General features: G+C 44.4%; 1 protein-coding gene and 1 pseudogene across 26 annotated transcripts in view; one reads left to right on the top strand and one right to left on the bottom strand.

Annotated features, from left to right (window-relative positions):
- The window catches only part of SYTL3 (synaptotagmin like 3), a 121567-nt gene that overhangs the window by 16615 nt on the left and 80680 nt on the right, over positions 1–24272 (bottom strand). For all 26 annotated transcript variants that reach the window (XM_063632792.1, XM_063632783.1, XM_055268424.2 and 23 more), the window contains one exon: positions 3545–3723. In XM_063632792.1, coding sequence (XP_063488862.1) covers positions 3545–3723 — 179 coding nt within the window. The remainder of the gene's footprint in view (positions 1–3544; positions 3724–24272) is intronic.
- LOC129475964 (archaemetzincin-2-like) lies at positions 23115–24255 on the top strand (annotated as a pseudogene).

Raw genomic sequence — 24272 nt, 5'->3', positions numbered from 1 at the left:
TCTCACCCTGTCACCCAGGCTGGAGTGCAGTGGCATGATCTCGGATCACTGCAACCTCTGCCTCCTGGGTTCAAACAATTCTCCTGCCTCAGCCTCCTGTGTAGCTGGGATTACAGGCACATGCCACCATGCCTGGCTAATTTTCTCTGTATTTTTAGTAGAGACGGGGTTTCACCATGTTGGCCAGGCTTGTCTTGAACTCCTAACCCTCAGGTGATCCACCCGCCTTGGCTTCCCACAGTGCTGGGATTGCAGCCACGAGCCCCCAGCCTGGCGCCCCCTTATTATACTTGAATGTCTGCAAGCACTGTCATGCTGTCTCTTCTTTCATTCCTATACTGGTATTTGAGTATTCTCTATTTTTATTATTATTATTATTTTTTGAGGCGGAGTTTTGCTCTTGTTGCCCAGGCTGGAGTGCAATGGCATGACCTCAGCTCACTGCAACGTCTACCTCCCTGGTTCAAGGGATTCTCCTGCCTCAGCCTCCCTAGTAGCTGGGATTACAGGTGCCCGCCACCACACCTGGCTAATTTTTGTATTTTTAGTAGAGATGGGGTTTCACCATGTTGGCCAGGCTGGTCTTGAACTCCTGACCTCAAGTGATTCACCCACCTTGGCCTCCCAGAGTGCTGGGATTATAGTTGTGAGCCACAGCACCCAGCCTTTTTCTAGCATGTTAAGATGGAGGTTTAAATAATTCATTTTAAGTCTTTTTTCTTTTAAATATAAGCACTGCTTTAACTGCATCCCTCAAATTTTGAAATTTAAAAGTCAGGAAGTACTTTTGGGACAAAGACTATTCCAGTTGTCCTGAGGTAGATGGTACAGGAAGAGTAATAATAAAAGCTAAGACTAGAACAATAGGAGAGATTCTGTTATGAAGGAACCGTAAGTGCTATAGAAATGTGTACTTAATTTGTCTGGTACTAAAGAGCTACTAAAAATTTCAGAGCAGAAGAGAGTTTGATTAAATCAACAATTGATTTCTTTTCCCATCATCACTCTTTAGCTGGTAATTAAAACAGTATGCCAGAAGTTCCCCATGTAAGACAAAAGAAAGGCAAAAATGAGGCCCCTGCTTTAAACTATATATAGAAAATCAATTCCAGTTGTAATGTGAACAGAACTAAGTTTGAAAAAAAAAAAAAGATAAGAAGAAACCAGAGAACGTATTTAAACCCTTGGGTGCCATAGGAATTCTTCTACAGACACAAAAAGCAGAGAGTTTAAAGGAAAAGCTTGATACATTTGATACTAAACTTTCTATAAGAAAAGTCATAATAAACAAGTTAGAAAACAAGTTACAGCTAGGATAAAATATGTGCAATACAGATAACTAATAAATAATTTTTAAACCTATTTAAATTAGGTTTAACAAAAAACCTCTGGTAAATAAATAAAACAATAAACAATCCAATAGAAAAATGGGAGGCCAGGTGCAGTGGCTCATGGCCGTAATCCCAGAGCTTTGGGAGGCTGAGGTGTGAGGATGGCTTGAGCCCAGGAGTTTGAGACCAGCTTTGGCAACAGAACAAAACCGTCTCTACAAAAATAAGTTAAAAAATCTAGCTGGAAAAAAAAAGTTACAAATTTAGCCTCCTACATAGCTGAGACTACAGGCATGTGCCTCCCAGCTACGCAGGAGGCTGAGGCAGGGAGATCGCTTGAGGCTGCAGTGAACTGTGATTGTGCCATTGCACTGCACCCCTGTAGTCCCAGCTACTCAGGAGGCTGAAGTGAGAGGATTCCTTGAGCCTAGGACTTTGAGGCTGCAGTGAGCTACAGTGGCACCACTGCACTCCAAGCTGGGTGACAAAGCAAGACCCTGTCTCTTAAAAAAAAATTAATTTTAATTAATTAAATTTTTAAAAGGAAAAATGGGCAAAAGATAGGACTAGAAAACTCACAAAAGAATAAGCTTAGCTGGGCACAGTGGTTCATGCCTGTAATCCCAGCACTCTGGGAGGCCAAGGCGGGTGGATCACTTCAGGTCAGGAGTTCAACACCAGCCTGGCCAACATAGGGAAACCCTGTCTCTACTAAAGATACAAAAATTAGCCAGGTGTGGTGGTGGGCACCTGTAATCCCAGCTACTCAGGAGGCTGAGGCAAGGGAATTGCTTGAACCCAGGAGGTGGAGGTTGCAGTGAGCCAACACTGTGCCACTACACTCCAGCCTGGGCAACAGAGCAAGACTCTGTCTCAGAAAAAATAAAATAAACCTGAGTGGCAAATGCATATATAAAAAGTGGCTCAAAAGTCTGGGCTCACACCTGTAATCTCAGCATTTTGGGAGGCTGAGGTGGGAGAAGTGCTTGAGAGTTCAAGATGAGGTTGAGCAACATACTGAGACCCTGTCTCTATTTTTTTTTTTTTTTTTTCAAAACAAGTTGCTCATCTTTGTTAGTAATAAGGGAAATGCACATTAAAATAATGGTGCTGGCTGGGTATGGTGGCTCACGCCTGTAATCCCAGCACTTTGGGAGGCCAAGGTGAGTAGATCACGAGGTCAGGAGTTCGAGACCAGCCTGGCCAATATGGTGAAATCCCGTCTCTACTAAAAATACAAAAATTAGCTGGGTGTGGTGGTGCATGCCTGTAGTCCCAGATGCTCAGGAGACTGAGGCAGGAGAATCGCTTGAACCCGGGAGGCGGAGGTTGCAGCGAGCCAAGATTGCGCCACCGTACTCCAGTCTGGGCGACAGAGCAAGACTCTGCCTCAAAATAATAATAATAATTACTATTATAATTACAATAATGGTGCTACACCTTTTCATATCTGTCAGTGAGAATAACATTTTAAATCTCTTTATGGATTGTATGAGTCAATATTTTAATTTTGTTAATTCCTGTGTGGAAAGCCAAATTTTCCAACATCATTTATTGAAGTCCACTTTTCCCCACTGATCTGTAATAGCTCCTCAACTGAATGTTTATGTCCACCCCGCTCACCAATTCACAGTTGAAGCCTGACCTACAATGTGATGGTATTAGGAAGCAGGGTCTCTGAGAAGTGATCAGGTCATGAGGGTGCAGCCCTCATGAACAAGATTAGTGCCCTGATAAAAGAGGCCCGAGAGAGCTGCCGTGTCCCTTCTACCATGTGCGGACACAAGAAAACAGCCATCTAAGAACCAGAAAGGGGGTCCTCACTAGATACCAAATCTACCAGCACCTTGAGCTTCGACTTCCCAGCCTCCAGAACTGTGAGAGACGTATTTGTCTTGTTTATAAGCCACTTGGTCTATGGTATTCTGTCATAGCAGCCGAAACAGACTAAGACATTCCTTGATCATGTAAGTTTTCATATACACTAAGGTTTGCATCTGGACTTTTGATTCTACTCTCCTGACTTGTTCTATCCTTGTATCAATAACACATTGTTTGCATTGCTACAGCTTTATAATAATTCTTGAAGTGAACCTTTTCATTTTTGTTTTTTTTTTTAAATAATTGTCTTGGTTATTCTTAGACTTTTACTTTTTCATATACATTTTGGAATCAATATGTCTTATGTTAAACTTAAAAAAAAAACAACTTACGGATTGCACTTTTTCTTCTTTTCTTCTCCATAGGCAAGGTTCTTACAGGCCTTGATGCATATTTCTAAAGAATGGGTTTTGAAGCAGTAACGAATGGCAAATTCTATTTCTCCAGTGACATTAGCATTGTCAAAATTGCCCATCTCTGTACAGGTGCTATCAATGCTAATTAAACTTCCCTGAAATCAAGAATAACAGATATAATAAGTTACTTCACAGTTAATTCATTTTTTTGATGTTCTGGTTTCAAGACAGCACATAAATAAAAACTCATAGAGCATGTATCCTGACTCACATTAAGTTAATAATGCACCGGCTTGTACTTTGCCAAAATAAGTTGCCACATATTCTATCCCAAGGAGACAGAGAATCCTCAGAAGGCCCTCTCTTGCCTAGATATAGTTTTTGCCTAGCAATAAAGGTTACACAATCTCATTCTTTAACACAAATTGCTTGGGGCGAAACAGACTAGCTCCTGTGCAATTCTGCAAGATTACTCCCAGGAGGCCAAGATAATATCTGTGACAGGACAGCTATGCGGAAAGCAGCACAGTCTGGGGCTAAGTGGCTGCGAATGGGAATCAGATAGACCTGGACTCAAATGCCGGTGCTGCCACTCACTAACTGTGGCAAAGTCTAACTGGAAAAAACCATACTGATCTCATAGGGCTATGGTGAGGAATATAGAATAAAGCAAGTAAAGTGTGTACCCAATGGTAACAGTAAATTGTATTTAAATTTTTCTGGTTACCTAAAATGAAAAATAAAACTATCATCACAATCTAGGGTACTCCAAGCTTATACGACGTAGATAAGGGGAGGCTAATGAATGCTATTAATTAGCACAAAATTCCTAGGCCTAAAAGATACAATAAACCACCTTAACACTATTAAACGTGCTTAAATACTTTGCATGCAACCAATCTCTGTGCTACCTTTATAGGAAGAGAAGCCTAACTGATTTCTACTTCGAATTCCCAACTAGCTCCTCCACACTATAAAACATCGTGGAAAGAAACTAAGAAACAAGCCTGGGAGTGCCAGATGCAGTGGCTCACGCCTGTAATCCCAGCACTTCGGGAGGCCGAGGCAGGCGGATCATAAGGTCAGGAGATCGAGACCATCCTGGCCAACAACGTGAAACCCCGTCTCTACCAAAAATACGAAAAAAAAAAAAAATTAGCCAGACATGGTGGTGTCCCAGCTGTAGTCCCAACTACTCCGGAGGCTGAGGCAGAAGAATGACATGAACCTGGGAGTCGGAGCTTGCAGTGAGTGGAGAGCGCCCCACTGCACTCCAGTCTGGGCGACTGAGCAAGACTGCGTCTCAAAAAAAAAGAAAAAAAAAGAAAAAGAAAAAAGAAACAAGCCTGGGGGCAGAAAGTCAGAACCACAAAGGAAAGATAAAATCGAAACAAAACCAACTGAGACCAGGCGCGGTGGCTCACCCTTGTAATCCCAGCACTTTGGGAGGCCAAGGCAGGTGGATCACTGGAGGTCAGGAATTCGAGACCAGCCTGGCCAACATGGTGAAACCCCATCTCTACTAAAATACAAAAATTAGCCAGGCAAGTGGCACGTACCTGTAATCCCAGCTACTTGGGAGGCTGAGGCATAAGAATTGCTTTAACCTGGGAGGCGGAGGTTGCAGTGAACTGAGATCGCACCACTGCACTCCAGCCTGGGCGACAGAGTGAGGCCCCATCTCAAAACAAACAAACAAAAAACAATACCAACAAGTCATCAGACAGGTTGGAACCTGAACTGATAAATGCCAAGAACAAAACAAGCTTCACCACATCCAGTCACTGGCTCTGAAAAATCTCACCTGCCAACACCATTCCACTGTTAAAATGGAAAACAATGTAAAATTTTTACACACTCAAAAAGGCATAGGCCAGGCACGGTGGCTCATGCCTGTAATCCCAGCACTTTGGGAGGCAGAGGTAGGCAGATCACTTGAAGTCAGGAATTTGAGACCAGCCTGGCCAACATGGTAAAACCCCCTCTCTACCAAAAAAAAAAAAAAAAAAAAAAAAAAGCATGGACTGGTGCGCCAGCATGAGTGAGTGAGGTATGAGAAGCGAAGATAGAAGAGAAGGGATACAGAAGCTTGGCAAAAGGTGTGAGCAGCCTAAGAGAAGAACCAGGTGGATGAATGTAGAGGCTAATGAATAATACAGCATTTGTCACGGGACTCAGCTTCAGGCTACGTCAGACTAAATGGTGTTACACACGCTTTCAAGACATTGTAGAGCTGCCAAGACCACCAGGATGCAAGAGGCCAAGATGCCGAGGAGAAGCACATGGAAGTAAGCCTGACACCCGGAGCTGCCTTTCACTTCAAGGCACAGGTCTCTGTGTAAGCAACACAGGACTTTTGATTCTATTCTACTGACCTGCTTGACTCTCCCTGTATCGGGAACACACTGAATTACTACAGCTGCACGTCCAAGGGCTGGATGGCCAAGATGTCAATCTAAATGAAATGGCAAAGAGACTGAGAAGCTGAGCAGAGTTTTCAGCAGTCTAACGGGACTGGGGGGCAAAATCAGCATTCAAGGCTACGAAGCCATGGGGAGCCTGAGGAGCTAAGGTCCCAGAGACAGGGCAAATTCATGAGTACCCAGATGCTGCCTTTTCCTCAAGGCATTTGCTGAACTGGAAGCTGTGGCTGAGGGACCGAGAAGCGTAAGAACGTTTCCAGCTGGCTGGACGCAGTGGCTCACGCCTGTAATCCCAGCACTTTGCGAGGCCGAGGCGGGCAGATCATGAGGTCAGGAGGTCAGCAGATTGAGACCATCCTGGCTAACACAGTGAAACCCCATCTCTACTAAAAATAAAAAAATTAGCCGGGCATGGTGGCACACACCTGTAGTCCCAGCTACTCAGGAGGCTGAGGCAGGAGAATCGCTTGAATCCAGGAGGTGGAGGTTGCAGTGAGCCAAGATAGCACCACTGCACTCCAGCTTGAGTGACAGAGCAAGACTCTATCTCAAATGAAGAATGCTTCCAGCAGTTTCATCTTACTACAGAGGAAAAAACTGGCCTTCACGCTTATCACAGGGAAGGGGCTTGGTAAATATCCGGACCTTCAGCTGGGATCCTCCAAAGACTTCCTTACTAGGAAGAAGAGTCACCTGGAAATGGACCTGTCTTCATCAATGGAAATCCAGTTTTGAATCAGCTCAGCCCCAGACTAGATAAAGATTCTTTGCCTCCACTCTAACTGTATGTTAAGAGCAAAAGTAAATTCTCTATGAAGCATAATAAAAGTACAAAAATAATTGCGGGTTTTGCATTGTTGGAATTTGCCATTTGATATTGGAATACATTCCTGAATAAATGTGGTTGTTATACATCATTTTAATGGGCATTTCTCGCTTTATGATTTTGGTAATAATGGATTATTTGCTGTTTATGTTTATTTTAGACTATGGAAATGATGTTAGACAAAAAGCAATTTGAGCAATTTTCTTATTTGAGTTCAAAATGGGTGGTAAAGCAGCAGAGACAATCCGCGACATCCACAATGCATTTGGCCCAGCAATATACAGTGCAGTGGGGGTTCAAGAAATTTTGCAAAGGAGATGGGAACCTTGACGATGAGGATTGTGTAGTGGCGGCCATCGGAAGATGACAACGACCAATTGAGAGCAATCATCGAAGCTGCTCCTACAACTACACGAGAAGTTGCTGAATAACTCAACGCTGACCATTCTATGATGGTTCAGCATTGGAAGCAAATTGGAAAGGTGAAAAAGCTCATTAAGTGGGTGCCTCATGAGCTGAGTGAAAACCAATAAATCGTCATTTTGAAGTGTTGTCTTCTCTTATTCTATACAACGAACCATTTCTCAATCAGATTGTGATGTGTGACAAAAAGTGGATTTTATATGACAACCAGCAATGACCAGCTTAGTGGCTGGACTGAGAAGAAACTCCAAAGCACCTCCCAAAGCCAAACTTGCACCAAAGAAAGGTCATGGTCACTGTTTGGTGGTCTGCTGTCAGTCTGATCCACTACAGTTTTCTGAATCCCAGCGAAACCATTACATCTGAGAAGTATGCTCAACAAATCAATGAGATGTACCAAAAATTGCAACGCCTGCAGCTGGCATTGATCAACAGAAGGGGCCCAATTCTTCTCCATGACAACGCCCTACTGCATGTCACACAACCAACACTTCAAAACTTGAACAAGGCCAGGCGTGGTGGCTCACGCCTGTAGTCCCAGCACTTTGGGAGGCCAAGGCAGGCGGATCACCTGAGGTCAGGAGATCGAGACCAGCTGGCCAGCATGGTGAAACCCTGTCTCTACTAAAAATACAAAAATTAGCTGAGCACGGTGGTGCACTCCTGTAATCCCAGCTCCTTGGGAGCCTGAGGCAGGAGAATCACTTGAACCCAGGAGGCGGAAGTTGCAGTGAGCTGAGATAGCACCACTGCACTCCAGCCTGGGCAACAGAGCGAGACTCCATCTCAAAACAAAAAACAAAAACAAAAGTTGAACAAATCAGGCTACAAAGTTTGGCCTTATCCGCCATATTCACCTGACCTCTCGCCAACAGACTAACACTTCTTCAAGCATCATGAGAACTTTGTGCAGGGAAAACACAACCAGAAGGATGCAGAAAATGCTTTCCAAGAGTTCGTCGAATCCCGAAGCACAGATTTTTATGGTACAGGAGTAAACAAACTCATTTCTCTTTGGCAAAAATGTGTTGATTGTAATGGATCCTACTTTTATTAATAAAGATGTGTTTGAGCCAAGTTATAATTATATAAAATTCATGGTCCAACCACAATTACTTTTCTAGCAATCTAATATTTTTGAATCTCAAATTATCCCAGTTTTTCATACTCAATGTCCAGCATTCAGTAAAAAATTGCCATGCATACCAGGACTAAAAAGTAAGCAAGTGTCCCAGTTTCCTTAGGACTAAGGAATTTCCTGGGATGCAAGACTTGAACTGCTAAAACCAGGCAAGTCCTGAGTGAACTGGGATGGTTGGTCATCCTAAGTCTAAGATCCAAGAGAAAGTGACCAAAAACAAAGAGGAAAAAATGCACAATAAAAATAGACTCATGGGTGATCCTGATACTGGCACTGAAAGATATAAACTTTAAAATAACGATAACTAATATGATCAAGACAATATATGACAAGAATATATTTCTCCAGAGAACCAGAATATAAAGAATCAAAGAGAAATTTCTCCAGAGGACTAGAATTTATAATAATAAATCAAATAGAAATTAAGGCCTTGGCTGGGCATGGTGGCTCACGCCTGCAATCCCAGCACTTTGGGAGGCCAAGGCAGGTAGATTATCTGAGGTCAGGAGTTTGAGACAGCCTGGCCAACATGGTGAAACCTGAGTCTACTAAAAATACAAAAATTAGCCAAGTGTGATGGCACACACCTATAACCCCAGCTACTCAGGAGGATGAGGCAGGAGAACTGCTTGAACCCGGGAGGCAGAGGTTGCAGTGAGCCAAGATCACACCACCGCCCTCCAGCCTGGGTGACAGAGTGAGAATTCATCTCAAAAAAAAAAAAAAAAAAAAAAAGTTGCCTAAAAAGTAAGGCAAGTGGGGCCGGGCACGGTGGCTCACGTTTGTAATCCCAGCACTTTGGGAGGCCAAGGCGGGCGGATCACGAGGTCAGGAGATCGAGACCACGGTGAAACCCCGTCTCTACTAAAAATACAAAAAAATTAGCCGGGCGTGGTGGTGGGCGCCTGTAGTCCCAGCTGCTCGGAGAGGCTGAGGCAGGAGAATGGCGTGAACCCGGGAGGCGGAGCTTGCAGTGAGCCGAGATTGCACCACTGCACTCCAGCCTGGGCGACAGAGCAAGACTCCGTCTCCAAAAAAAAAAAAAAAAAAAGTAAGGCAACTGAAATGAAAAACTCCACAAATTAAATTAACATAAGATCAGACTTAGCTGAAAGGAGGACTGGTAAACTGGAAGATGGGTCAATGGAAAATATTTGGAGTGAAGCACAGAGGAAAAAAAATGAATGAAAAATAAACAGTATAAGAGACATACAGGGCCAAATATCATGGTTCATGCCTGTAACCCCAGTGCTTTGGGAGGCCAAGGTGGGAGCATTGCTTGAGGCCAGGAGTTCATGACCAGTCTGCACAACATAGTGAGTGCGTGCTCCTGCTAAGCCCAAGAGTTCTGGGATGCAGTGAGCTAGGGCTGTGCCACTGCATTCCAGCCTGGGCAATAGAATGAGACCCCCATCTCAGAAAGATGGGAGAGAGAGAAAGAGACAGAGCGAGAGGGAGAGAGACATACAGCACGTAATGAAAAAGTATATGTTTGGACACTCATATATAGAGAAAAATGGGGCAGAAGGTATATTTGAAGAGATAATGGTTAAGAATTTCTAAAGACTAATGAGAGACAATAAACCACAGATTTAAGAGGAAAAATATTTTTAAAAAAACTATACATAGGTATATCATAATAACATTGCTTAAAATCAAAGACAAACAGAAAATCTTAAAAGTAGAGAAAAAAAGGATCTGTTACCTATGATGGAATCAACAGTAAGATTTAACCATTTTACTGCCCCCCAGAAATGGAGAAGCCAGACTTGTTTAATCCAAAAAGAATGATGAAAAGAAGGGGGTAGAGACAGTAACACAGAGCAGGAGAAAAAAGTAGTTACAATAAACTAGAACAGGTTACATACTACAAAAAAAGTCAATGACTGGATTTTTAAAAACATCTGACTGTGCTATTTAGATGAGACACAGCTGAAATATGAATGTACAGAAGGGCAGGAAGAGAAGGGGCCTTCTTTTGCAGGGAGCCAGACAGGGAGGGCTGTGTGAGCGGGAGGGGAAAGGTGGGAATGCCAAGGGCAGACAACTAATAAAAGCTTAACTAGGCCGGGCATGGTGGCTCACGCTTGTAATCCCAGCACTTTGGGAGGCCGAGGCGGGCGAATCACGAGGTCAGGAGATCAAGACCACGGTGAAACCCCGTCTCTACTAAAAATACAAAAAATTAGCCGGGCGTGGTGGCAGGCGCCTGTAGTCCCAGCTACTCGGAGAGGCTGAGGCAGGAGAATGGCGTGAACCTGGGAGGCGGAGCTTACAGTGAGCCGAGATTGCGCCACTGCACTCCAGCCTGGGCGACAAAGAGAGACTCCGTCTCAAAAAAAAAAAAAAAAAAAAAAAAAGCTTAACTGAGGGGCTAGGTGCGGTGGCTCACACCTGTAATCCCAGCACTTTGGAAGGCCAAGGTGAGCAGATCGCTAGAGGTCAAGAGTTCGAGACCAGCCTGGCCAACATGGCGAAACCCTGTCTCCACTAAAAATACAAAAATTAGCTGGGCATGGTGGCACACACCTGTCATCCCAGCTACTTGGTAGGCTGAGGTGGGAGAATCGCTTGAACCTGGGAGGCGGAGGTTGCAGTGAGCTGAGATCGCACCACTGTACTCCAGCCTGGGCAGCTGAGCGAGACTCTATCTCAAAACAAAACAAAACAAAATAAAAAGATTAGCTGAGGTGGGGAGAGAAAAGTGGTAGCTGGAGGGGAATGGAAGATGTTTCATTACAGGAGACTTGAATGTGTTTAAGGGTCCAGGTAAGTAGAGGCTGAATGCATAAGACAGAGGAAGGACAAGTAATAGAATAAGGAACAGAGAAGGCAGGGGAGAGCAGGATCCCAAGTATTGCTGCAGGCATCAGCTTCTTCTACTGCGGGTGGGGAAAGGAGAGTCACTTGGGTGCAAATGCGGTTGGTTAATTTTGCTATCAGGAGGATTGGGAAATTTCAAACTGATTCTTTTCTTTCTTGGTAGAGTAAAAAGGGAGATTTGAGAGTGAGGAGGAAGAGCAGGTTTGAAAAGACTGGAGGAGGTGTGAAATGTTTGTTGTGGAGAGCAAAAAACCTGTGTTAATCAGGCAAAGACATCAGGATTACCGGGCGGTGCTGGGCACAGTTGGACTTGGGAACACAACAGGGCAGACCTAATCTCCAGCATGCAGGCGTGAGTGTCCCGGGGTTAGGGCTGCCCTGCCATGCACCTTGCTCCTTGGTTGTGCAGCTATTGGTGTGCAGGTAGAAAGAAATTGCACAGCTGAGCTTGTCCAGGTTGGCACCCAGAATTATAAAGCATCCAGGAAGCACTGTCATTACTCATCATTTTATAAGTAGATAAACGAAGGTCAAGGCAGATTGAGTCATGCCCCAAATTGCATCACACATCAGAAGCAGACCTGGAAGTGGACCTGGGCTCCTAAATCTCTGGGCCGTAATGTATGCTCATGTCTCTGAGTAGTTCAACCTCTGCGTCTGCTGAGCAGGGACAGGGAGGATACACCCTCATAATGAAAGGAGAGCAGAGCACGTTCGTCCATCAAGTGCATTCCTTCCCAGATGACTCATGGCTCCACCACCATCGCCCTGGCAGGGCTCCTGGTTCTGCTTTCTCTGGAGCCAGAACAGAGCCTTTGAGCAGGTTACAAGCTGAATGCAGCAAATGGAGTCAACCAAAAGATGCTAGCCCAGAAGAGCAACCCAAAACTCAGCCTGACTTTTATTAAAGCCATTGGCACAGTCTGGGTTTGAAAGAAAGTCAATCTGGGTAACAGCAAAGGACAAACTCAAGGCAGGCAGGGAGGCTTCTGCCAGTGACTTTCTCCGAAGGTCACAAATTTATCTCCCGTAACTGCAAGCTAAGTTTCATGCCCTTTTATTTCACAAGAGCAGAAAACTCAGAGTCAACTGAAGCCGCAGCTAAATTAAAAATAATAAATCCTGATAAGAACACACTGAGAACATTTTTGCAAAGTGGTTAAGATGGTGAGTGATGAGGCCACACAGCAGCCTTCCAGTGCCTGGCCCTGACACTCAGTGGCTGTGTGATCTTGAGCAATTATCTTACCCTCCAGAGCCTCAGTTTCCTCATCTGGAAAATGGGGATCTATTTCATAGGGTCATTGTGAGGTTCAATCAGTTAACACATGGAAAAAGACTTAGAACCGGTGGGGCGCGGTGGCTCACGCTTGTAATCCCAGCACTTTGGGAGGCCGAGGCGGGCGGATCACGAGGTCAGGAGATTGAGACCACGGTGAAACCCCGTCTCTCCTAAAAATACAAAAAAAAAAAAAAAAAATTAGCCGGGCGTGGCGGCGGGCGCCTGTAGTCCTAACTACTCGGAGAGGCTGAGACAGGAGAATGGCGTGAACCCAGGAGGTGGAGCTTGCAGTGAGCAGAGATTGTGCCACTGCACTCCAGCCTGGGCGACAGAGCGAGACTCCGCCTCAAAAAAAAAAAAAAAAAAAGACTTAGAACCTCATGCCTATGCATGGTAAGCTTAGTGATTATCAGCCTTTAAAAGATGCCACAAAATGTGGATGCCCTTTGTAAGCTGAGCAAATCATTTGATTTTTCATTTCCTTTTTTTTTTTTTTGCCATGAAATGTATAACAAAAGAACACATATAATGTATAGGATTAAACAATTATAAAATTAACTTCCACATGCCCACTCTCAGCTTAAGGAAAATAATATCGCCAGGACTTCAGAAGCGCCCCACAACGCCTCCTCCCTTATCAAATCCCCTCTCATTCCTGTCTCCAGGAAACACTATTTCAAATTGTCTGTTAATCATCCTTGATTTTCTTGATGGTTTATACTTTTTAAATTTTTTTTTTTTTTTTGAGACAGAGTCTTGCTCTTGTCGCCCAGGCTGGAGTACAATGGCACGACCTTGGCTCACTGCCACCTCTACTTCCCAGGTTCAAGCAATTCTCCTGCCTCAGCCTCCCAAGTAGGTGGGATTACAGGCACCTACCACCATGCCTGGCTAATGTTTGTATTTTCAGTAGAATAGGGTTTCACCATGTTGGTCAGGCTGGTCTCAAACTCCTGACCTCAGGTGATCCACCCGCCTTGGCCTCCCAAAGTGCTGAGATTACAGGTATAAGCTACTGCATCCAGCCGATGATTTTATTATGTATGAATATATCCCCCAAACAATCTACTGTTTAGTTTTACCTGATTTTGAAATTTATACAGTTAGAATAATACTGTGTGCACATTCTCCATAATTTAACTTTCTCTTGACATTTTGGTTGTTGACAGTTTTTCTTTTTTTTTTTTTTGAGACAGGAGTCTCGCTTTGTCGCCCTGACTGGAGTGCAGTGGCGTGATCTTGGCTGACTGCAAACTCCGCCTCCCGGGTTCACGCCATTCTCCTGCCTCAGCCTCCTGAGTAGCTGGGATTACAGGCGCCCGCCACAACGCCCAGCTAATTTTTTGTATTTTTAGTAGAGACGGGGTTTCACTATGTTGGCCAGGATGGTCTCGATCTCCTGACCTTGTGATCCACGCGCCTCGGCCCCCCAAAGTTCTGGGATCACAGGCGTGAGCCACTGCGCCGGCCGTTGTTGACAGTTTTTCAAAATTAAAACAATTATAAACAATGCTGTCTGGGACATCTATGTATGCACATTTTGGCCAACATTCATGATAATTTTTAAAGAGTAGTTCCTGTGACTGAAGTTCTTCAACTAAAGAGAACATGAAAAGGCTTTTGGCATCTATTAGCTAATTGCCCTCTAGAAAAGTTGTAACAGTTTCTGCTCACCCCGCAGTAAGAACGCCTGCTACCCTACACCTTACCAACACTGAGCTCTATTATTTTTAAAATTTACTAAAGTGGACGGTCCCAAAATAGCAGCTTGCTTTAATTTTGCACTGATTTGCCTACTTGGGAGGTTAAACGATTTTCCCTATTTGTTGTCTAGATCTGGTTTTATACTTCTGTAATAAGTGGAATTTTAATAAGCTGGGTTTTTTGTTTTTTGTTTTTACTCCAATCCTTGTTTCTCAGAGAATGTAAATATTTCTCAGACGGGAAGGCAACACCTTTAGCAAGAAGCAATAATCAGTGGTTTGTTTTGTGTGAGTTCAGTTTTCTCAAACAAATGCTGCTTCAGCCTAAAGGGAACAGGTTACGATTAAATGCATAATAACATGATTATAAATTTTAAGGTCACAAATCAGAGAAAACTTTAGAAAAATGGGTGAGAATAGAGAGCCCTACTGAATTTGCACTATGATTTAGTTAGGCATAGTTAATAATTATAAAATTAACATCATCCGTGTGTGTATGTGTAAAATCTGATTAATACTCAAAGTTAATGAGTATATGGGGAATTGCATAATCTCATACGCCACTGATGGGGCTGTTAAAAACAATTTTTTATTTCCCAACAAAAATTCCCTAAGCAGCAAAGGGACTAAGATGGATTTGCTCACCCCACCTCTCCCTAGGCTAGCATCCTGGTTCCCTGCTTCTATGTGTGGATTGGCCCCGAGTGAATGAAGCTGAACCAGGCAGCATGGGTCAGGAAAACTGCTCAATGTAAGAGTACAAAACGCCCGTGGGATTTTGTGAAAAGCCTGGACTTGCCGGTATGGACTCCCCAGGGCCCTGGTTTGCATCAGAGTTCTATAGTCAGCTCAGGACCTCAGCAAGTTGCTTTAACCTCTGTGAACCTCAGGTTCCTCATTTGTGAAATGGGATAACAGCACCTTCCATAACGAGATCTTTGTGAGAATAACTGAGCTGTGAAGCACCTGCCTTGGGCTTTCAATAAACGGTAACTATGATTAGGATTAACTCAATCACTCAACAAACATTTATTGAGGCCATTTGTGTTGGACACAGCTCTTGGGAATTAGAGTCTAGTGGGGAGGTGACAGATGAGCCAACTCTACAGCATGTCAGGGGTGGTGAGGACATGGATTAACATAGAGCAGGTGGGGAGAGTGGGGCAGGGGGAGCTCCCTGAGAAGGTGGCTTGGAACAAAGCCTTAAAGGAAGCGACTGCATGACGTGTGATGTCTGGAGAGGGAAGGGTACAGAAATGCCTGGAGGAGGGATGTGTCTGGGGGTCCCAGTACCAGTGAATGGCCCTGCAGCTGAGTGGAATGAGCAATGGGGTAGGTGAGAGCTGGTGAGGTCGGGGCAGAGTGGTGGGCAGGTCACACAGGATCCCACAGACCATCAGGGGGTGGATCCAAGCCCACGTACTTGGCTATGTGTTGGTTTCTAGGGCTACAAGGATGTGATTCTGGCCCTTGAAGGAACTTAGAGTCAAATCTAGTGGGACCCTGGGCAGATCAGTGGAAACTGGCCCACTGGCTCTCTGTGAAGGCACAGTCTCATCCCAACCCCTCCACCCCTGTTATAAGTAAAATGTTTATTTAGAAACAGAATGCTTTTTGGTACTATAACATTTAGACAAAAAGTTTTTTTTTAAGCAAGGCAATTTTACTTTTTGCAGAAAGGGTGCTTCTTTTTTTTTTTTTTTTTTTTTCGAGACAGCGTCTCGCTCTGTCGCCCAGGCTGGAGTGCAGTGGCGTGATCTCGGCTCACTGCAAGCTCCACCTCCCAGGTTCACGCCATTCTCCTGCCTTAGCCTCCCGAGTAGCTGGGACTACAGGCACCCGCCATCACGCCCGGCTAATTTTTTTGTATTTTTAGTAGAGACGGGGTTTCACCGTGTTAGCCAGGATGGTCTGGATCTCCTGGTCTGGATCTCCTGACCTCGTGATCCGCCCGCCTCAGCCTCCCAAAGTGCTGGGATGACAGGTGTGAGCCACCGCGCCCAGCCGAAAGGGTGCTTCTTGCAGATGGAACAATGGCGAGAGCACACTTGAACAATGGAGGGAAGAAATTTTTATCCTTTACGCAGCTTGGCCTTGCTACGGTGTCTTGTTTCCACTGGCTGCAGCCAGACTTTACAATTTAAATTAAAACCTGACTGGCTAATAACTTAAAACTTTTAAAAATAGGTATAGGCGGCCAGGCACGGTGGCTCACGCCTGTCATCCCAGCACTTTGGGAAGCTGAGGAGGGCGGATCACGAGGTCAGGAGACCGAGACCATCCTGGCTAACACAGTGAAACCCCGTCTCTACTGAAAATACAAAAAAATTAGCCGGGTGTGGTGGTGGGCACCTGTGGTCTCAGTTACTGGGGAGGCTGAGGCAGGAGAATGGTGTGAACCTGGGAGGCAGAGCTTGCAGTGAGCTAAGGTCGGGCCACTGCACTCAAGCCTGGGTGACAGAGCGAGACTCCGTCTCAAAAAATAAAAAATAAAAAATAAAGTATAAACAATAGAGAATAAAGGAAAACAGAAAGTTGCTTGTGAAAGGACTTAGAAAAGTAATAATATTTCCAAATAAGGAAGGGGCATAGGCTGCGAGCTGTATGTGCCTGTGAGCATATTCAGCACAAATATCTTGGTTAAAGTACAAGAACACAGAACGTACTTATTTCTCTATATCTAATAGCTACACAGGATAGGGCTTAACAAAGTTATTAGCACAAAGCAAGGAGGCTTGAAGGAAGTTAGTCTTTAAAAGAAATTATTATTTTTAACATTATCATTATTACCAGAAGGGAAGCTGAAGAGGAAACTTTTTACTTTCTACAATTCCCTCCTTTTGATTTTATAGTGTTTTTTTTCCCTTTTTAAACTTTTTAAATATGTTTTGGCTTAGCTGTTTTGCTTGAGTTTTTAAAAGAGAGTTTTTTTGGTTGATGAAATGCCAGGGTAAAAGGGATAGCCAATTGAACTACAGCATAAGTACTGCTTTAATTATTTGGCAGAGTGTCTAGTAAAGGTTTTTTACAATACTAACATACGTTCACTTGGGGATGAATAAGGGTGGACTGATGGGTTAGCTCTTGGAAGTGCCTCACGTTACTGCATCCTATTAAGTCTTTAAGGTACGCCAAATTTTTCCTTCGTCATTGGAGACATGAGGTAAAACTGGTCTTGGAAGGTGGAGGCTGGATGGCCCTTGAGGGCTGACCTGCAGGGTACTGCACTTTAGGAAACAGCGGAGAGAGTCTGGCATGGTTTACTATCCTAGGCTGTGGGATTTTGAAAAGCACCTACTATGCAGTCTATGTCTTGTCAATCAGAGGACTATCCGAGTGGAAAGGGGACAACCCGGGCCTCTGGCCTACCGTGTGCACAAGCCTAACAGTCGCTTTTATTTAGAGTGCGGATGGAATATTTAATCCCTTTTAGCCAGGCATTTATACTTTGATACCCTGTCTTCGTTGCTATTGTTTGCCTTAGGTTTTTTACTGTTACCATAGAGACTTCGGTCTTGTCCTTGTGCTTGGGAGGAGTGATTGATGGAGTGGTTGAAGGAGATTGACAGCTAGGAGTAATTCTTTTGGTGAAATGGATATATGGATTTAAGGACTGACAAAGACCTATGGAAGCAGTCTATTTTAAACCTTTAGTGTTGTCTAGGACATTAAGCAGAACATAGAGATTTTGTTTCAGAAGGACAAGAGTCTGATTTTTACTAATGCAGCTACTATTCTCTGGATTACTAGTATTCTTACAGGAACTACGTCTTCCTAATTTGAGGAAGTCCAAGAGGGACAGAGATATTTTTCTGAAGTAATAAGCTGTTTTTGGTTATGTAAATCTTTATAAGGCATAATTAAACAGGCATTAAAAGTAATAACTTGAAGTGAGTTAGATTTAGTTATGTTGGCCAGGCACGGTGGCTCACGCCTGTAATCCCAGCACTTTTGGAGGCCAAGGCGGGTGGATCACGAGGTCAGGAGATCAAGATCATCCTAGCTAACACAGTGAAACCTCATCTCTACTAAAAATACAAAAAATTAGCCAGGCGTGCTGGCGGGCACCTGTAGTCCCAGCTACTCGGGAGGCTGAGGCAGGAGAATGGCGTGAACCTGGGAGGCAGAACTTGCAGTGAGCCGAGATCGCGCCACTGCACTCCAGCCTGGGCGACAGAGTGAGACACCGTCTCAACAACAACAACAACAACAACAACAACAACAAAAATTAGTTATAAGATGGGAAGTAAAGGGAAGAAAAGAAAAAGAGAGATAACTTTGGAACAATGGCTCATGATTCTGAAGGTGATGATGCTTTTTTGACTTGGGTATGATGTGTCCATCCTTTTTGTGCTGTGCAAAGGCAGTCTTGGTGGTTAGCAGCACAAGGTAGGGTCCTTCTAGGCTGGCTTGAGTCTTTTTTCTTTTTCTTTTTTGATGAGGACGTGGTCCCCAGGCTGGCGCTGGTGTGCTGGAAATTCTAGGGGTAGTACCTGTGCTAAAAGACTTTTAGTTTTGTTTGTTTGTTTTTTGAGATGGAGTTTCGTTCTGTGGCCCAGGCTGGAGTACAATAGTGTGATCTCGGCTCACTGCAACCTCCACCTCCCGGGTTCAAGCTATTCTCCTGCCTCAGCCTCCTGAGTAGCTGGGATTACAGGTGCCCACCACCACGCCCGGCTAATTTTTTGTATTTTTAGTACAGACGTGGTTTCACTATGTTGGCCAGGATGGTCTCAATCTCCTGACCTCGTGATCTACCCACCTCAGCCTCCCAAAGTGCTGGGATTACAGGCATGAGCCACCGTGCCCGGCCCGAATATCTTTTTCACTACTGGAGGTTTGTGTGATGTTTAATCTCTCCCCTAATGGGGACTTTTCACCTCTTTTTAACCTTTAAGACATCCCAACTAAGGAATACTTCACCACCCCCACCCCAACCCGCCCCCCCCGGAGGCTTTTCTTTCTTCAGTCCTAAGGAATGCTTTACCGACCCTGCGGTTTCTCTTACCTTGGTTATGTCCTAAACAAGGAATGCTTTACCGCCCCCCGGCTTTTCTTTCCTTAGTCCTGACCACCAAGGAAATACTTTACCAGCTCCTCTGGTATTTCCTTGTCTTATGCATGAGGTTACCTGGTCCACGTGGTATGTGAGCACCCTTTACTCCAGGTTACCAGCTGCTTTCTTTCTGCGTTGCTAAGAGTCCAGGTTTATTTGTCACACGGGGTGGGTCTCGATTCCTTACCCCAGAGGCCACCGCAACGAGGCAGTGGGGCACCTCCTCATGAGAGAGGACTAGAGACTGCCCCTGGAGGAGTGTATCCCCATACGGGCCACCATTTTCTTATAAGTAAAATGTTTATTTAGAAACAGAATGCTTGTTCCTTAGTACTATAAGGAAAAATTAGCATTTAGACAAAAAGTTTTTTTAGCAGGGCAATTTTACTTTCTGCAGAAAGGGTGCTCCTCACAGATGGAACGATGATGAGAGCACACCTGAACAATGGAGGGAAGCAATTTTTATCCTTTACGCAGCTTGTCCCCGCTACTGTGTTTTGTCTCCACCGGCTGGAGCCAGACCTTACAATCTAAAACCTGACTGGCTAATAATTTAAAACTTTTTAAAATAGGTATAGGCAATAGAGAACAAAGGAAAAGAGGAAGTTGCTTGCAAAAGGACTTAGAAAAGTAGTACTTCCAAATAAGGAAGGGGCATAGGCTGCAAGCTGCAACGTGCCTGTGAACATGTTCAGCACAAATATCTTGGTTAAAGTACAAGGACATAGAATGTACTTATTCCTTTATATCTAACAGCTACATAGGATAGGGCTTAACAAAGAGTTATTAGCACAAAGCAAGGAGCCTTGAAGAAAGTTAGTCTTTAAAAGAAATTATTATTTTTAACATTTATTATTATCCTTTAACAAAAAAGGAAACTTTAAAAAAAAAACGTTGGCCGGGTGTGGTAGTTCACACCTGTAATCCCAGCACTTTGGGAGGCCAAGGCGGGCAGATCACGAGGTCAGGAGATCAAGACCATCCTGGCTAACACAGTGAAACCCTGTCTCTAAAAATACAAAAAATTAGCTGGGCATGGTGGCGGACGCCTGTAGTCCCAGCTACGCGGAAGGCTGAGGCAGGAGAATGGCGTGAACCCCAGGGGGCGAAGCCTGCAGTGAGCCAAGATCGCGCCACTGCACTCCAGCCTGGGCGACAGCGAGACTCTGTCTCAAAAAAAAAAAAAAAAAAAAAAAGAAAGAAAGAAAGAAAGTAAAGTACACTTGGAAAGGGGCTAAGCAGGCAGCTTGAAAGATCCAAGTATCCACATGTTGAAATGTAATCGCCAACATGATAGTATGAAGAGGTGGGGCCTCTGGGAATGGAATAAGTCATGAGGGTGGGGCTCTAGTGAATGGGATTCAGGCCTTTATAAAAGAGGCTGCACACAGCACTGGACCCTCTTGCCCTTCCATCCTTTTCACCATGTGAGGAAGACACTTAGATGGAGCCATCTATGAGGAACAGACCACCAGACACCAGTCCTGTCCATGCCTTGAGATCCTGAACTTCCCAGTGTCTAGGATCATGAAAAATAAATTTCTATTGTTTATAAATTACCCAGCCTGTGATATTTTGTTATAGCAACATGGATGGACTAACACAAGTGTTCATTGAAGCATCATGGCCCCTCATCCAAGAATCCATCTATTGTACCATGCATCACAATTCTAGGCAAAAAGTAAACACTCAATGTTTTTTGTTTGTTTTCTGAGACAGAGTCTCGCCCTATTGCCCAGGCTGGAGTGCAGTGGCATGATCTTGGTTCACTGCAAGCCCCACCTCCCGGGTTCACTCCATCCTCCTGCCTCAGCCTCCTGAGTAGCTGGAACTACAGGCACCTGCCATCAAGCCTGGCTGATTTTTTGTGTTTTATTTATTTATTTTTTTAGTAGAGACGAGGTTTCACCATGTTAGCCAGGATGGTCTCGATCTCCTGACCTCGTGATCCACCCGCCTCGGCCTCCCCAAGTGCTGGGATTATAGGCGTGAGCCACTGCACCCGGCCTTAATGTTTTTTAATAAACAAATGAATGAACGAATGAATTAAAATGCCTACCTATACACAGAGAGTACATTTAAAACATCACAAAGCAATCTTGAAAAAGAAGAACCAAATTGGAAGACTTATAGTATCCACCTTCAAGACTTACTATAAAGTTACAGTACTCAGGATAGTGTGGTCTTGGCATAAGGATAGACGAAGAGATCACTGGCGCAGAACAGAGTCCATAAGGAGATCCACACTTATGTGGACATTTGATTTCCAACCAACATGCCGAAGTCACTGGGGGACATAATAGTCTTTTTTTTTTTTTTTTAAACAAATGGTACTAGGTTGACTAAATATCCATACGGAAAAAAATGAGCCCCAATATCTACCTTACACCATTCACCCACACACAAAAATAGTAATGAGCTGGAGCACAGCCCTGAATGTAAAAGCTAAACTTTTCTAAACTTCTAGATGAAAACATGGGAGAATATCTTCGTGACTTGCGGATGGACGCGACACAGACTTAACCGTAAAAGAACATGCTGCCAAATCAGACTTCATCAAAATTAAAAACACACAAAATCAAAAGACACCAATATTTATTACTCTCTATATGTATGAAAATGTTCACCATAAGATGTAAAAAAGAAAACCACTCTCAAAGTATAGCAAGGGTTTCCCCAAATCCCAACCTAAGTAGAATATCACTTCCAAGTTCTATTGTCACATTCCAGTTTCTCTCACAAGGCGACAGCTCATCCCTCCCCTTGTCTACTGATGTCATAACCATGCCGCACATATCAAGAATACTTGGGGCTGGGGACAGTGGCTCATGCCTGTAATCCCAGCTACTCGGGAGGCTGAGGCAGGAGAATTGCTTGAACCTGAGAGGCGGAGGTCGCGGTGAGCTGAGATCGTGCCACTGCACTCCAGCCTGGGCAATGGAGGGAGACTTCATCTCAAAAACAAAACAAAACAAAACAAAAAAGAGTACTTGGATGAGGCACGCACATGAGAACGGCCATGGAAGGTGAGTGGGTGGCCTTGAGGCCTGGTGGGTGAAGAGTCCCTCCACAACAGTTTTCCTGCCAGGCCCAGCTATGTCCATCCTTATAAGGTAAAAACCTCAGAAGGATGCCTTCTTCCTAATAAACCCTCATGGCCGAACACCTGTTTGACCCATTTAAAAGGAAGAATGAAAGTTCTAGGCCAGGTGCGGTGGCTCATGCCTATAATCCCAGCACTTTGGGAGGTCGAGGCAGGCAGATCACTTGAGGTCAAGAGTTCGAGACCAGCCTGGCCAACATGGTGAAACTCATCCTACTAAAAGTACAAAAATTAGCCAGACATGGTGGTGGGCACCTGTAATCCCAGCTACTCAGGAGACAGGCATGACAGTCATTTGAACCAGGAGGCGGAGGCTGCAGTGAGCTGAGATGGCACCAGCCTGCACTCCGGCCTGTGCAACACAGCGAGACTCCGTCTCAAAAAATAAATAAATAAATAAAATTAAAGTTCAGCCGGGCACAGTGGCTCACGCCTGTAATCCCAACACTTTGGGAGGCTGAGGCAGGCAGATCATGAGGTCAGGAGATCGAGATCATCCTGACTAACAAGGTGAAACCCTGTCTCTACTAAAAATACAAAAAAATTAGCTGGGCATGGTGGCGGGCACCTGTAGTCCCAGCTACTCGGCAGGCTGAGGCAGGAGAATGGCATGAACCTGGGAGGCAGAGCTTGCAGTGAGCCGAGATCGCACCACTGCGCTCTAGCCTGGGTGACAGAGCGAGACTCTGTCTCAAAAAAAAAAAAAAAAAAAAAAAAAAGAAAGCTCAACCTAGGAACACGATGTTAACAGAAGAGATCTGTCATTATGCAAACAGTACGGCACTCTGAACAGACACTGAAAACAGCTCTTATCTCAAAGAACCCAGGCCTTGTGTCACAGTATGGGAAATTAGATGCTGGGGAAAACAGTGCTGAATGAACGAAGGCTTCCAGCCAGCCAGTGATCTCTTTGGACCCATTACTTTGCATTCCCAATCATATCAGATCACTTCCCATCCAGAGGCTCCCCAAGACTTTGAACAGTTAGTTCTTCAGTGGCCCTTACAGAAAGACTCTCTCTCCAGACAAATGCAGTATTTATATTCAGTCCGCTGGATCTCTAGGAAACACCAGAATTATCAATGAAGAATCTATTAAATGGCTCAAGGCCTACTGGGAGGCATACTTCTATGGCTTGAGAGCAAAGCTCCTAGAACTGGTTCCTGTTTCTGCAATGAGGTGTTCCTTTAGAGTCAATGATAATTCACAAACAAAGCCTACAAGTTCATGCAGGGGACATCTTGAAGTTCTTAAAAAAGAAGAAACCTGAAGACGCCTGTGTCGTGGGGATAACAATGATTGATCTTTACCCAAGAGACTCCTGAAATTTTGTCTTTGGACAGGCCTCTTTGACAGATGGTGTAGGGATATTCAGCTTTGCTAAGTATGGCAGTGATGTTTATAGCTTGTGCTATGAAGGCAAAGGGAGGAAGTGCCAGAAAACATCTTCGACTGACCATTCAATTTCTGATAACTATTACATTCTGGAAAGAACTAGTGTTTCACTACATTGATCCTGTAAGATTTTAACCCATGAGACTGGACACACACGTGGACTGCAACACTGTCAGTGGCTTGCATGCCTAACGCAAGGCTCCAACCACTGGGAAGAAGCTGACCGGCGCCCTCTTGCCCTATCTGTTTACGCGAGTTGCAGAATGCTGCGTTGCAGAAAGCCACAAAGCACTGGTGGAGTGGATTGATAATGAATCTGCTGACACACCTGGAGTAACTCCAACACACAGGCCTGAGGATAACGCAACTTTACTAAAACCTGTGGAAGCCTTTAAGGAATGGAAGGATGGATAATAAAATGCCTTGCTGTTCTCCAAATATAAGGACCTTCAAATAGGAGTAATTGAAATAACTACTTGTACATTAAGCTTTCAAAAAAAAAAAAAAAAAAAGCACTGGAATGAGACTC

The sequence above is a fragment of the Symphalangus syndactylus genome, chromosome 2 (assembly GCF_028878055.3).
Source record: "Symphalangus syndactylus isolate Jambi chromosome 2, NHGRI_mSymSyn1-v2.1_pri, whole genome shotgun sequence".
Lineage (NCBI taxonomy): Eukaryota > Metazoa > Chordata > Mammalia > Primates > Hylobatidae > Symphalangus > Symphalangus syndactylus.
This window is presented reverse-complemented; position numbering and strand designations above follow the sequence as displayed.